At 45.0% G+C, this 15,908-nt stretch overlaps 2 protein-coding genes across 2 annotated transcripts in view; both read left to right on the top strand.

The window, feature by feature from the left end:
• The first annotated feature begins 1,226 nt into the window (after nucleotides 1-1,226).
• The window catches only part of LOC132890835 (mixed lineage kinase domain-like protein), a 35,017-nt gene continuing 20,335 nt past the window's right edge, over nucleotides 1,227-15,908 (top strand). Inside the window, exon 1 of the mRNA XM_060928101.1 lies at nucleotides 1,227-1,302. The gene's annotated coding sequence lies outside the window, so the exon portion shown is untranslated. The remainder of the gene's footprint in view (nucleotides 1,303-15,908) is intronic.
• LOC132889923 (zinc finger BED domain-containing protein 5-like) lies at nucleotides 6,165-10,929 on the top strand. The gene is made up of 2 exons (XM_060926737.1): nucleotides 6,165-7,002; nucleotides 10,762-10,929. Exons 1-2 carry the CDS (start codon nucleotides 6,250-6,252, stop codon nucleotides 10,927-10,929), a joined length of 921 nt encoding a protein of 306 aa, XP_060782720.1. The 5' UTR covers nucleotides 6,165-6,249.

Genomic DNA, 15,908 nt, shown 5'->3' with positions numbered 1-15,908 from the left:
TCTACAGGGTCGCAGGCAAGCTGGAGCCTATCCCAGCTGACTACGGGCGAAAGGCGGGGTACACCCTGGACAAGTCGCCAGGTCATCACAGGGCTGACACATAGACACAGACAACCATTCACACTCACATTCACACCTACGCTCAATTTAGAGTCACCAGTTAACCTAACCTGCATGTCTTTGGACTGTGGGGGAAACCGGAGCACCCGGAGGAAACCCACGTGGACACGGGGAGAACATGCAAACTCCGCACAGAAAGGCCCTCGCCGGCCCCGGGGCTCGAACCCAGGACCTTCTTGCTGTGAGGCGACAGCGCTAACCACTACACCACCGTGCCGCCCTGTATTATATATATGATTTGAAATTCATAATCTTTGTGGCCTTCCTGTTTAGTGTTTTGTTGTACATCCAAAAATGTGAAATGACAATAAATTTAAAGAAATACTCAAGTCTTTAAGAAGGAGTGCATGGTAGGGCTTAACCCAATGGCTGCATGTCATGTATTTTGTATACACAGGTGCCTCAATCGCGCCAGACTAAATGCTTGATTTATTCGATTGGTGCCTTTTATAATAAATTTCAGCCCATTGCTGGTTTGTATGCAATGTGAGTGAGTGACGTGACTTTTTTTGAACTTCTGGACACATGCTGTAGCTGTTGCCACGGCAGTAAGTAGGCTAGTAAAAATATCGAATTCCGAATGCAGCTCGGCTCAAATGAACATGAATCGAACATGAACAAAGGTGTTTGTGTATCATAATTTCCAATATTTTGGCTTCACGCCTGATAGTCCATGTTAAACCTATGCAAGGTTTATGTTGAGTTCCAGCAGCAGAGTGGTGCTGTCTACAACGATCCATTCGGAAGGAGAAGGCGAATTTGTTCCTCTTTAGCCATTTCGGCATATTTATTGGAGACAAAATAAACCGCGGCTTTTCGCCATAACAGTTGGGCTGTACTGACAAACACGAATGAAAATTGCACACATAAAAATGTCTGAAAAAAAGTGTCTTCTTGTGCCGTTAAAAGAACGTAACATTTATACAAATCATTCATACCAAACATAGGCGACCAAACAAAGGCTACCGCTTCTGACATGATATCAAATCGATGACGTCACGAATAGCGTACCCCCACTTTAAAAATCTCCACTACACCACTGCTTAGCAGTGAACCTTTACTCAGGTTACGACACTAATAGGAGGCGGGGTGATTCAAAGGTGTGGCTTTGGTTTCTCTGAAAGTGGGAATTTCCTGCAACTGCAGTTCATTCAGACCAGAAGTGGTTTACACTCGTGCACGGTAAGTAACATTCAACCTTTTCTCATTTATTTGTGTGTGTCAGATCAGCACATTATGCCTTTATCTTTTGCTCTCTGATAGCTATATATACACTAACTCTAGTAAATACATTTAGTAGATTAAGTGTCCTAACCTTCAGCCATTATTGATGAGGATTATTTAAATGTTTATGAGTCATGGCAGACTGGTTCAGACATGTTTTGCCTAAGCCCTCAGCTGAATACTCTGTGTAGTAGAGTTGTGACTTTATAGCTTATGACTTTATAACCGTAAAAGTGTTGTGAAGTTATAACTACAAAGGAAGAAGAAACGAGAACATGAACCAGAGAGTCGGGTTTAAAAAACAGGGTGTAGGTTAGAGCTGTGACATCTGTGAATGTGTTGTTCCAGAGGATCTCTATTGTGAAACTGACTGCTTTTTGTTTCAACTTCAAAACTGAAAGTGCTCCTGAATTTTGAGTAACTATAGTGATACAGATCCTTAGTTTAGTAGCAGATTAGTGTGATTGTTCCTGTGGTACAATTATTAGTTTGTACTGGGTTTAAACAAACTTCAACAACTGAGGGATAAAATTAGCTCATGTTTAAAGTCACTAAAATTCTGTAAAGCTGCTTTGCGACAGTGTCTATTGTTAAAAGCGCTATACAAATAAACTTGACTTGATTCAAGAAGAATGAATTACATGGCTAAATAACAGGGGGGAAAATACTATTCTGAGATTTGTGAAGTACACATTGTTGAAAACTGTGTGACACAACACATCCAAACAAGTTTCACTTCCATGATTCTGCCTTTTTAGCGTATTTAAGAAACCTTAGAGATTTGTAATTTTCTCTATATCGGAGTTTTGCTTTAAGCTTGGGGTTAATCTTCAGCAGTGATCTTCAGAAATGTGAAAATTTTAAGGTGATCTCAGATATCTTGGAAGTTTGTAACTTTCACAGATGACATTGGATATCCCCCCCCCCCCCCCCAAAAAAAAAAAAAAAAATCCCCAAACATGATGCAAGCTGTAAGGTGCTGATTATGGTTTTCCATTTTGATGGGAAAAAAAGAAAACATTGACATTTTGGAATTTCAGACACACGTTTTCAGTGGTTTAAGCCTTTACTTTCATCCTCAATGACATGTCATGATTCATCATGACATGTCATTGAGGATGAAAGTAAAGGCTTAACTCTTTACCCCTTAATAGAAGTCCCAGAGAGGGGCCATTTGGCCTTTTTACCTAGAAAACCCACAAGAGGGCCAATTGGCCCCAAGTCCTCCCTGTAGACATTCATTTTGTTATGGAAATGTGGCTGTTAGTTACCTTACAGCATAGGCTACGTTTACATTACGTCGAATCAGCGGATCATCAGATTAACGTTCTTAAAACGATTCGCGTTTACACTAAAACCGTTAGCCGTGCACACAGCAACACCAATACGCGGATACGCTCGGCTCCGCAGGCATCCTGCGCTCCAAATCACTCCGCCCTGAACAGCGAGTGCCCTCTGGAGGGTGCGCACTCCGGCCCTGCGCAGCTCACAGAGCGCGCGAGTGAAGTGAACAAGCCACGATTCGGGACTGAGCCGCTGTGTGTGAGATCCCAGCGCATATCACTTATTACTTGCAAGTGGAAGGATGGCAAGCCTAAAGACAATCATAACTACACAATGGGCAGTATTTGCATCAGTATTTGCAGTATTTTCATACTTTTATACTCTTTAATGAAAGGTGATACAAGGCGGAAGTCTGCGCCGTTTTTCAGCAGTCGCGTCACATGACCAACGCCAGCGAATCAGGAAGGTGGATGTCACAGTGACGTTGTCCAATGAGACGCCAGCTAGAGCTCAGCACAGCGTATTCGCGTATTCTCAATGTTTACACAGCACCGGAGCTGATACGATCTAGATTGAATACGTGGACGCTGGCGGATTCCCGTTTCCCCGCTTTTTCAGGGGGGTTAATGTAAACGGACAGTGCATCCGCGAAGAAAACGAGACAGATACGGTCTAGTGTAAACGTAGCCTTAGAAATGAAATCTTACAATGCCTGTTGAATGTTGAATCTCTGCATCTTCGTTCCTTGGAGAGGAGCTTCTTTCACCACAAAATTCTTGAGGGAACTGAAGCGATAGTCCATGTGCACTGAGGTATTTATCCATCAAACAATTGTCTGGTTGCAGTCACATGAGTCGTTATGGTCACATGGGACATTCACATGTTCACATTTTAGAATAGAATGTGTTTTTATTCCTCATTCTCACATTCACACAGAAGTAGCCAACATGACTTCACCACTGAAGTGTGAAGTGTGTGAAATGTGACCCCCACACCCCACACACTGCCACTAACAGCCTCATTACCATAACAAAATGAGTGATTAGTGTATTGGGGAAAAGCGGTCGGGCCAAGTGGCCCCTATGTGGGTCTTCTAGGTAGACAGAAAAATGCTGGGACTGCTAGTGTTAATGACGACATATGACGACCCTGTGTATATCCCATAATGATGACATATGATGACCCCGTGTATATCCCATAATGACGACATATGACACCGGCGTGTATGCACCATAATGACGACGTTTAACGACTCTGAGTTTGCCTCTACATACGTATTTTTCCCTTTACAGGTATCCCAGGTGAATATTTATTATAAAATGTATGAATTTTGAAAAGATAATTGAACAACGTTCTATAAAGCATCTTCGTAAAGTTGCAGTAGTCATTTATTGTACACCATTTGACATGAAGTCTTCATGTAAAATGTGAAGATTGGTTTTCACACAGGTGTTACTCACCTTTCAGACACTACCTGTGAGTTGGTGAATGTTGAAACATAACTTTGAGTGATTTTTGTATTCTGTCATGCCCTCTTTTCAAAAATGTACGTGTCATGATTGTTTCAACATAATGAAGGAGAAAACGGATATGAACAAAACCTTGTCTTTAGACTTTTTTTCTTGTAAATATGTTCTAAGGATAAACAGTATATACATATACAAGGGTGGCTGTAGCAACTGCTTTAAGGGGTAAAGAGTTAAACCAATGAAAATGTGTGTCATCACTGAATCAAATTTCAAAAACCTTATTTGGAAAAAAACTGGAAAAATTGAAAATCTTTAAAATAATCAAACATTGTATCCTTATGTGAATACAGTAGATTATCTAAAATTTATTACATATTAAGATGTTGGTCTAAGTACTTCTATTATTCATTTCTTGCTACAATAATGACTATAACAGGGTTTAGAAAATCTGCAATATTTTCCAAATTCATAACCAACCTCTTGGAAAATTCAGTATGAAAAAATCACAATACAAAACCACCACTCATCTCTTCCTACAGGGTTTAAAAATGAATGAATGAATGAAGTAAGCAAGCTCCATAATTATATGAACACTGCACACTGTCAAGAAACAGTAGTGGAGGCAGATGTAATTGCAGGCCGTCTATTGAGGAAAGCACAAACGATAAACACATGAACCATAAAAAAATTATGAATGCAAGGCAAGAAATGTACAGACATTAAGATAAGTTTTATTCATTCCTTGGTGGGGAAATTTACATGTTTCAGCAGCTCACAAATTGAAAACAGTCAGGAATAAAACAGTAAGAAAAAACAGTGCAATAAAAGTATAAAAAAACTCAACTCCTCTCATTATCTGTAGCCGCTTTATCCTGTTCTACAGGGTCGCAGGCAAGCTGGAGCCTATCCCAGCTGACTACGGGCGAAAGGCGGGGTACACCCTGGACAAGTCGTCAGGTCATCACAGGGCTGACACATAGACACAGACAACCATTCACATTCACACCTACGGTCAATTTAGGCCAAGTTTATATTAGACCGTATCTGTCTCGTTTTCTTCGCGGATGCACTGTCCATTCACATTAAAACGCCGGGAAACAGGAATCCGCCAGAGCCCACGTATTCAACCCAGTTCGTATTTGATCCGGTGCTGTGTAAACATTGAGATACGCGGATACGCTGTGCTGAGCTCTAGATGACGTCGTCATTGGACAACGTCACTGTGACATCCACCTTCCTGATTCGCTGGCGTTGGTCATGTGACGCGACTGCTAAAAAATGGCGCGGACTTCCGCCTTGTATCACCTTTCATTAAAGAGTATAAAAGTATGAAAATACTGCAAATACTGATGCAAATACTGCCCATTGTGTAGTTATGATTGTCTTTAGGCTTGCCATCCTTCCACTTGCAAGTGGTAAGTGACTTGCGCATGCCCAATATGCACTGGGATCTCACACACACAGCGGCTCAGTCCCGAATCACTGCTCGTGCGCTTCACTCACGCGCTCTGTGAGCTACGCAGGGCCGGCGTGCGCACCCTCCAGAGGGCACTCGCTGTTCAGGGCGGAGTGATTTGGAGCGCAGCCGCTGAGGAGGAAGCGATGAGCCGCACTGACACATTTCAACTTACGTGCCGAATTAGTCATGTGATTAGCGTATCCATGTATTGGCGTTGCTGTGTGCACGCGAATCGTGTATTGGCGTTGCTGTGTGCACGCTAATCGTTTTTAAAAACGTTAATCTGATGATCCGCTGATACGGTCTAATGTAAACCCCACCTTAGAGTCACCAGTTAACCCAGCGGTTCCCAAAGTGGGGGTCGCAACCCCTTTGGGGGTCACGGAGGGACTCCAGGGGGGTCGCGGAGAGACGGGACTGTTTGCATAACACAGAAAAAAAACGGGCATTGGAATGTTTTGAATGGCGTCGGAATGTTGGTAATGCGTCAGCCGGCAGAGAGTGATTAAATCAGTCTATAGAACCCAATCACCCCCTTTCACTCTATAATCACTCCCCGCCCTCCAATCTGTTGGATTGCTCTGATATTGTTGTTGTTATTAGCAAACCCTCCTCCTGTGAATACAAACTGTATAAAACAGGTCCCTATTTTGAGATTCAGAACAAAACATCGGACGGCGACTTTATGACAACATGGACAAGTTTCTACGCGTGCTTCCTACAAAACGCAAGGCTGCTGCACAGGACGAGTTCCCATGCACTTCGGCAGCGAAAAAGATAAGGCAGTATGATGATGCATACATCGAAATGGGCTTTACGAGCACATTGGTGGGTGGTGAGGAACGACCACAGTGTGTTCTCTGTCTGAAGGTGCTGGCGACAGAAAGTTTAAAGCCAAACAAGCTGAAGCGTCACCTGGACACGGCACACCCCGAACACAAGGACAAGCCGGTTGAATTCTTTCGGCGGAAAATTTTGAACTTTCAGGCACAACGGGTGAACTTCACTAAAGTTGCGTCTGTCAATGTCAATGCCCAGCTCGCCTCCTACAAAGTGGCCTACCTCCTTGCGCAGAGCAAGAAGCCACACACAGAAGCGGAGGAGGTGATCCTGCCCTGTGCCATTGAAATGGTGAGGACCATGGTCGACGAGGCAACAGCAAACAAGTTACGGGCGATCCCCCTCTCAAATAATACGATTGGAAGACGCATACATGACATCGCTGGCGACATTGAGGAGCAGCTCACCGACCGAGTACGTGCAAGCACCCGGTTTGCTCTGCAGGTCGACGAAGCCACTGACAGCAACCGAGACTGTTTATTAATCACGTACATCCGTTTCGTTGATACAGAGGACATGAGAGAGGATCTGCTATTCTGCAAGGAGGTGAAAACACGAGCCACTGCTGATGAACTGTTCCGAGTGATTGATACTTATTTGCAAGAGGCAAAATTGAAGTGGGAGTGCTGTGTTGGAGTGTGTACGGACGGGGCTCAGGCTATGGCTAGGAAGCGCAGTGGGCTACAAGCGCTCATAAAGTGTGTGTCCCCCAATGTGCAGTGGACCCACTGTATGATTCACCGAGAAGCGTTGGCATCGAAGCAGCTGAGTCCCGAACTGAACAAGGTGATGACGGACGTAATCGCCACTGTCAATTATATCAAAACGCGCCCTGTTAAAGCTCGACTCTTTGCTGCTCTCTGTGAAGAAATGGGCTCCAAACACACGGCAGTTCTGTTTCACAGCGAAGCGCGATGGCTGTCACGTGGGAAGGTATTGAACAGGGTGTTTGAGCTGCGAGAGGAGATACGGATTTTTCTCGAGGAGGAGAATCATGCACTGGCACTCTGTTACAACGACGAACGGTTCCTGATGACAGTTGCCTACCTCAGTGACATTTTCCAAAAACTGAACGAACTGAATCTGCAAATGCAAGGACCCAACACCCATCTCCCTTAGCTTGTCGCTAAAATGCAGTCATTTACAAGGAAATTGGAACTGTGGGGAAAGATGATTGAGGAGGGAACAACAGATTGCTTTCAGAACTTGCATTCATTTCTCCATAACACCAACAGTCACAACACAATCATGCCATGCATTCGTTCACACATTTTTGCCCTCCAACAACATTTTCAGAGGTACTTTCCTGTTATGGATTTGGCACACTGAATGGATCACAGACCCCTTCAATACAAGGCCACCTGCTCATCTCAGTGTTACTGAACAGGAACAGTTCATTGATGTGACCTCAGACATAGGATACAAACAGCAGTTTAGGGCCAAGTCACTGTCTGCCTTTTGGATTGGGGTGGAAAAAGACTACCCACTGTTGGGTGGAAAGGCTGTGGCCATACTCCTCCCTTTTGCCACATCCTACCTCTGTGAGGTGGGCTTTTCTGCAGTGGCCTCCATCAAGACCAAATACAGGGCAAAGTTGAACATTGAAAATGAACTAAGGGTGGCGATCTCACTGTTATCACCAAGATTTGAAAAACTCTGTACTGAAAAGCAAGCACACACAAGTCAGTCAGTACGTTTACATGCACGTCCAAATCGAGCTGCTGTTGGTAATCGAGCAAAGGGTCCCAGCAGGGGTGCCAGAGAAATCCAATCCTACATGCACAAGTGAAATCGGGCTATTGTGCAAGGTGCATTGTGCACCCGAGCCACACGTGGCGCTACACGCCCCATCGTGTTGGTACACTTCCGGTTGTTGTCATGAAGAAGAGCTATAGTGTTGCCAGATACTGCTGATGTTTTCCATCCCAAAACATGTTCAAATCCGCTAAAATGCACTTAAAACCCCCAATCTGGCAACACTAGCAGTTCCGTGTTCAAGCTGTTAGGCTTGCTCTAACAGACTATGGCTACAAACTGTCCGGCGCAGACCACTGTTTTGTAAGACAACTTATTTTGCACAATAATATTTTTCTAAAGTCCATTTTTTGCTTACGAAAAGATTTTTTTTTGCTTACAATTTAACTTATGTCTTAATAAACACACAAAAAGTTCAATTGTTTTGTTTTTATTGACATTCTTCAGATGTTGGACATATATATATATATATATATGGGCGGCACGGTGGTGTAGTGGTTAGCGCTGTCGCCTCACAGCAAGAAGGTCCGGGTTCGAGCCCTGTGGCCGGCGAGGGCCTTTCTGTGTGGAGTTTGCATGTTCTCCCCGTGTCCGCGTGGGTTTCCTCCGGGTGCTCCGGTTTCCCCCACAGTCCAAAGACATGCAGGTTAGGTTAACTGGTGACTCTAAATTGACCGTAGGTGTGAATGTGAGTGTGAATGGTTGTCTGTGTCTATGTGTCAGCCCTGTGATGACCTGGCGACTTGTCCAGGGTGTACCCCGCCTTTCGCCCGTAGTCAGCTGGGATGGGCTCCAGCTTGCCTGCGACCCTGTAGAAGGATAAAGCGGCTAGAGATAATGAGATGAGATGAGATATATATATATATATATACACAAATACAATGACTTGTTTATGTACACAATTCACAGCTATGCAACAGCTGTACAGATGTATTTGGTGATACAGTAAGTGAGCTAAATTTTAACAGTGCAAACAATGCCACAAAAAGAAAAGATTCATGCCGTTGTCATGATTCGTTGTCATGCCGACCGAGGTTGTTGTGTTTCCCCGCTTGTGGTCTCGTCACTCGTCACTTCCGGAAGTAGCTCGACAACTAGCTCGATAGGGTATACATGCACAAAGTAGCTCGGCAGAAATCGCATAAACTAGGTCGTGTAGCTCGATTCCGAGAAATCAAGTTCGGTTCAATTTCAGCCGAATTAAGGTGTATACATGGCATTTTGAACTTCGATTTCAGTCGAGCAACGGCAGAAATTCGATTCTCTCTATGTGCATGTAAACGTAGTGACTGAAAAAATATTCTGATGTTCTGTGTAATGTTCTGTTTTATTATGATGTGCAATGCTCTTTTGTGGATAATGCACTTCTGTGAATAAAAAATAGCGACTTTAATATCCGTCTGATTATTATTATTGTTATTATTACTACACTACACACTGCATAATGGGTGGTGGTGGTGGTGGGGGGGTCGATGTCAGGGGGTCCCAAAAATATTCTGAAGTCCAAAAGGGGGTCCCCAGCCAAAAAGTTTGGGAACCACTGAAACCTAACCTGCATGTCTTTGGACTGTGGGGGAAACCGGAGCACCCGGAGGAAACCCACACGGACACGGGGAGAACATGCAAACTCCGTACAGAAAGGTCCTCGCCGGCCACGGGGCTCGAACCCGGACCTTCTTGCTGTGAGGCGACAGCGCTAACCACTACACCACCGTGCTGCCCATAATAATTAAAAAAAAAACTATAGGAAAAAATATATGTATAAAAAAAAAAAGTAAAAGAAGAAGAAACCTTTATTTGTCACATGCACACTTAAAGCACAGTGAAATTCATCCTCTGCATTTAACCCATCTGAAGCAGTGAACACGAAAGCGCGCGCGCACGCACACACCCAGAGCAGTGGGCAGCCACACTAGAGCGCTCAGGGAGCAGTCAGGGGTTAAGTACCTTGCTCAAGGGCACTTCAGCCCAAGGCCACCACACGTTAACCTAACTGCGTGTCTTTGGACTGTGGGGGAAATCAGAGCACCCAGAGGAAACCCACACAGACATGGGGAGAGCATGCAAACTCCACACAGAAAGGCCTTCGCCGGCCGCTGGGTTCAAACCCAGAACCTTCTTGCTGTGAGGTGACCATGCTAACCACTACACCACCGTGCCGCCCACGGCCATGTATGTAATATACACAACAAGATAAGAATGGAACTTAAATAAGAGTAGTACCCCAACTGAAATAGAAATGATGATGATGATGATGGATTCTCATGTTGAGAGCGACGTATGAGTATCCTGCAACTGATGAGTTTTTTCGTGGGAGTGGAGACCAATCCTTGAACGGCAGGCCCGATTACAAGTTCTACGAATGTAAAGTGTTGATGCAGCTGTGTTGGTGGAGTTAGTCTTCCTTCTGGCGCTTTGATCTTTAAGGTGTTTTGTTCTGCTTTCCTCAAACGTCCATACCCCCTTAAGGCAGGTGCTGCACCATGTCGTACGTTCTTGGGCAGTTGCTTCCCAGGCATTAGGGCAGATTCCACATGCCTTGAGATTTTCCTTCAAGGTGTCTTTATACCTTAGTCTTGGTCTTCCAACTTCTCTCTTACCATTGGTCAGTTGACCAAAGAAAAGTGCTTTAGGGATCCTGGTGTTCTCCATCCTGACAAGGTGTCCAGCCCAGCGAAGCTGTACTTTGATTATTTGACATTCAACACTAGCGATGCTGCAGTGTTCAAGGACCTCGACATTGGTGACCTTGTCCTGCCACTTGATACCACATATTGATCTCAAGCAGCATTGTTGGAACTGTTCCAGGACTTTAATATGACGACGATAAGTTGTCCAGGTCTCACATCCGTAAAGAAGGGTGGTTAGGACCACAGCTTTGTACACTTTGACTTTCATGCATAGCTGGATGTCATGTTCATCCCACAGTCTCTGTCTTAGCCTCCCAAAGGAGCTGCTGGCTTTAGCTATGCGCTGTGTTATCTCGTCATCGATAGTTGATGAGTTAGACAAGAAGCTACCCAGGTAGCAGAATTTCACAACGGACTTGAGAGGCGCATGGTTGATGGTAATAACCGGATCTGTATGGATTCAGTTTGGAGTGGGTTGATACATTACCTCTGTCTTCTTAAGGCTGACTGTCAAACCAAACCTTTCAGATGCATGAGCGAGCGCACTTATGCCGCTTTTCCACTACAAACGCGGCTGAGTTGGGCTGAGCCGTGCCGTGCTGAGTCGAGCTGAGTGGGGCTGTTGGAGTTGCATTTCGACTACAACCGCGCTGAACCGTGCTGGCTGGAAGTGGGTGGACGTCACGTGATGTCGTTAGGCGGCGTAAACAGTGACATCAGTGATCTTTTAAGCAGTAGTCTCACGACCCGGATAGTAAACAATAAACATGGAGGACATGGAGTCGTTAGTGTTGCTGGTCTTGGTGCTGTGGCTTGTTGTCACCGACAACGCCAAGAGATACTGGCAAGAGCGTATAGATGAGGCGAGGCGCATAAGGCTTCAGAAATTCTCGTAATTCGTAATTCTTCTTCCGGGTTTGCGGTGTTTACAGATCCCAGCGTGCTCGTGGGGCGTGTGTGGGCATGTGAGGACACTCCTCCTCACCAATCAGTGCACAGGGGAGTGTCTGCTCACGCCCCTAGCCCCACTCGGCTCGGTTTGGCTCGCTTCAGCCCCACTCCAAAACCGTGCGAGTTTTGGGTGCTAAGCAGGGCTGAAGCGAGCTGAATCGTGCTGCTCTGAGGTAGTCGAAACGTGAGCCGTGTCAGGCTGAAGTGAGCTGAAGCGAGCTGAAGTGAGCTGAAAAAGGGTAGTGGAAAAGGGCCATTATTTGCTGGATGTCCTCAAGCATGTGAGCAACCAGGGCGCAATCATCCACATAGAGAAGTTCACGAATCATCAAGGGCAGCGTCTTAGTACGGGATTGAAGGCGTCTAAGATTGAACAGGCCACCGTTTGTGCGAAACTGTGTGTATATGCCCCTGTCCATGTCATGAAAGGCATCTAGTAGCATCAGTGAGAACATGACAGAGAAGAGAGTTGGAGCAAGAACACAGCCTTGCTTGGTTCCGTTTGTAACAGGAAATGGATCTGATAACTCCCCACACTCTTGTACTCGAGCAAGCATCCCCTCATGGAAGGACCTGATGATTGCTACGAGCCTTTCAGGACAACCAAGCTTTTGCAGGATTATCCAAAGGCCGTCACGGTTGACTGTGTCAAATGCCTTTGTAAGATCTATAAATACCATGTAAAGGTCCATGTTCTGCTCTCTACATTTTTCTTGAATCTGCCTCATGGCAAAGATCATGTCGGTGGTTCCTCTCCCAGCCCTAAACCCGCATTGCGATTCAGGGAATATAGACTCGACCAGCTGCTCTAGCATCCTGTTTAGAGAGATGCGTGCCAGTATCTTCCCCGCTATGGAAAGGAGAGCTATGCCCCGGTGATTGTCGCATACAGTATGGTTGCCCTTGCGTTTGTAAAGGTGTACAATGGAAGCATCTTAGATGGAGCGTCATTATGTCGCAGGATGACCTGCACTTGAGTGGATTATAGTGAGAAAGGTGTGTGTGCTTCCAGTCCCACTCTCTCATCCAGTACATGCCATTTGCTATCTGATGCAAAGGTTGCCACAAGATGAGCGACGCGCAAGGATGCAGGTTATTTTCAGAGTGTCCTTCCCCTAGGTGGGTTGCCTTCAAAGGCTTGAGAGTCCCACCTGCCCGTTATGTCTGCATGATGGCCGCTCTTAAGGGTCTCATCCGCCCTTTGACAGGTCTTATTTTTCGTCCTGCTGGGTGACATGCCACCCTCCTCACCAGTGAACTAAAGAGCACTGGTGGGGGAGCCGGTTTAGACGCCGACCACCCGTCCATGCAGCAGGTTGTACTGGGTTACAGTCTTACCAGTAGCAAAGCCAGCAAAAACTGACCCTGACCTGACTAGGAAATAGAGATATTGCACTAATAAAATACTGGCAACTGAAATAGAAATACTGCACCAGGTAGTGAATTTTCTTGCACAGCATAACATAATGAGGATGGAATATGTGTGTAAAGTAACAAAAAAAAAAAAAACACAGGCCATGAACATAATTGTACACAATTGAGAGAGTGAGACTTAAATAAGAAAATACTTGCAAATGAAAAGGATATTGTACCAAATAGTAATATTATTGCACAGCATAAGTAGATGATGGTGATGAGAGGTTATTAGGCAATAACCTCTCAAAGTAGTGAAGTGTAATTCTGTGCCATTTGGTGTGACCATGACATACATCATGTAAAAATGTATATATTTTCATCTCGGCCTGTTTGCGTGCCATTCCACTTTGCAATAAAGATATTATAAATAGTGTTGGGTTATAAACAGGGAAAAAGTAGATTAGCTTAGTGTTTTACTTAATTAGATGACCTTTTCAAGACTGTCCCAATTAATCTGGACATTGCTGCCCCAAATCACTAAACCATCCTGTAGATATGGGTCATAAATATGGGTCATGTACAGTGGTGCTTGAAAGTTTGTGAACCCTTTAGAATTTTCTATATTTCTGCATAAATATGACCTAAAACATCATCAGATTTTCACACAAGTCCTCAAAGGAGATAAAGAGAACCCAGTTAAACAAATGAGACAAAAATATTATACTTGGTCATTTATTTACTGAGGAAAATTATCCAATATTACATTTCTGTGAGTGGCAAAAGTATGTGAACCTCTAGGATTAGCAGTTAATTTGAAAGTGAAATTAGTGTCGGGTGTTTTCAATCAATGGGATGACAATCAGGTGTGAGTGGGCACCCTGTTTTATTTAAAGAACAGGGATCTATCAAAGTCTGATCTTCACAACACGTTTGTGGAAGTGTATCATGGCACGAACAAAGGAGATTTCTGAGGACCTCAGAAAAAGCGCTGCTGATGCAGACAGATTGTGTACAAATGGAGGAAATTCAAGACCATTGTTACCCTCCCCAGGAGTGGTCAGCCAACAAAGATCACTCCAAGAGCAAGGTGTGTAAGAGTCGGCAAGGTCACAAAGGACCCCAGGGTAACTTCTAAGCAACTGAATGTCTCTCTCACATTGGCTAATGTTCATGAGGTCACCATCAGGAGAACACTGAACAACAATGGTGTGCAAGGCAGGGTTGCAAGGAGAAAGCCACTGCTGTCCAAAAGGAACATTGCTGCTTGTCTGCAGTTTGCTAAAGATCACAAGGACAAGCCAGAAGGCTATTGGAAAAATGTTTTGTGGACGGATGAGACCAAAATAGAACTTTTTGGTTTAAGTGAGAAGCGTTATGTTTGGAGAAAGGAAAACACTGCATTCCAGCATAAGAACCTTATCCCATCTGTGAAACATGGTGGTGGTAGTATCATGGTTTGGGCCTGTTTTGCTGCATCTGGGCCAGGACAGCTTGCCATCATTGATGGAACAATGAATTCTGAATTATACCAGCAAATTCTAAAGGAAAATGTCAGGACATTGTTAGGACTAGGACTGTTTTGGCCTCTAGAGGCCGCTGTTATTTCCTTTTCATGTCGTGTTTATTTTGGCCTCTAGAGGCCGCCACTGTTCCTGTGTTTTGTGTTTGTGTTAATTGCCTAATTATCTTCACCTGTGTCCTTAATTAGTTTGTCTATTTATACCCCTGAGTTCAGTCCTCTTGTCACGGAGTCTTTGTGCTGTTATGTTTATCTCCAGTTTCCTTTGTACTGTGTTTTTTGATCTTCTTAGCTTTTGAAATTTTGCACTTTGCTTTTCTTTTGGATTATACTCTTTGGGTTTTTTTTGTCTTTTGTTTTGCCCTGTATATAGTGTATATAGTTTAAATAAACCTTTTGATTCTTTTTCTACTTCCGCCTCACGCCTCTGCATTTGAGTCATCCCCCTGGTGGCCTAGTGGGGGTTTGCTGGATTATCACACCAACGAACCAGGTTCGAATCCCAGCAAAACCCTAACAGAAAGACTCCGTCATGACCGACTCAGCAGAGGCTGCTTCAACTGTCTACCCGGCCAACCTTCAGGGAATTATGGCAGCTTTGACATGCTTCGGAGCGACCATGGACGCTCATGGACGTACGCTCACCAGCCAACGTGAGGCCCTCGCTCGCCACGAGGAACTGCTTCAGCAAATTGGGAAAACCCTGGCACAGCTGACATCTCTGCCTGCATCTCCTGCTCCTGATCCAGTTCCTGCTCCTGATCCAGCTCCCACTCCTGCTCCAGTGCCTCCTGCAATGCTGCCTTCTTCACCTCGCGAACCCAGCCTTCCTGCACCACAGAGGTATGACGGCAAGCACAGTGAGTGCCGAGAGTTCCTTACCCAGTGTCAACTCACCTTTGAGCTTCAGCCTACCACCTACACTACGGATCGACGCAAGATTGCCTTTGTGATCACCTTATTAGCTGGTAAGGCGCGAGCCTGGGCTACTGCTATCTGGCAAAGACAGGGACCTGAGTGCTTTGATTTCCAGCTGTTTTCTGAAGAGATGCTTCGGGTCTTCGATCAGGCAGACATCAGTACCGACGCAGCCCGAAAGCTCATGTCCATCCGGCAAGGAGGAAGCGTCGCAGATTACGCCATCTCGTTCCGAACACTCGCAGCAGTAAGTGGATGGAACGAGACTGCCCTGGTGTCAGCCTTCCACCATGGTCTGTCTGACCCCATCAAGGACGGTCTGGCCTCTATTGGATGCCCAAGTGACCTCGAAACCCTCATCTCACATGCTATTCGTCTGGACA

Source organism: Neoarius graeffei, chromosome 8, assembly GCF_027579695.1.
Source record: "Neoarius graeffei isolate fNeoGra1 chromosome 8, fNeoGra1.pri, whole genome shotgun sequence".
NCBI lineage: Eukaryota > Metazoa > Chordata > Actinopteri > Siluriformes > Ariidae > Neoarius > Neoarius graeffei.
This window is presented reverse-complemented; position numbering and strand designations above follow the sequence as displayed.

Coding starts and splice junctions, on each gene's coding strand:
- LOC132889923 (XM_060926737.1), top strand. CDS start 6,250: ATGGACAAGTTTCTACGCGTGCTTCCTACAAAACGCAAGGCTGCTGCA. Junction 7,003..10,761: donor TTGATACTTATTTGCAAGAG/GCAAAATTGAAG, acceptor ACCATTGGTCAG/TTGACCAAAGAAAAGTGCTT.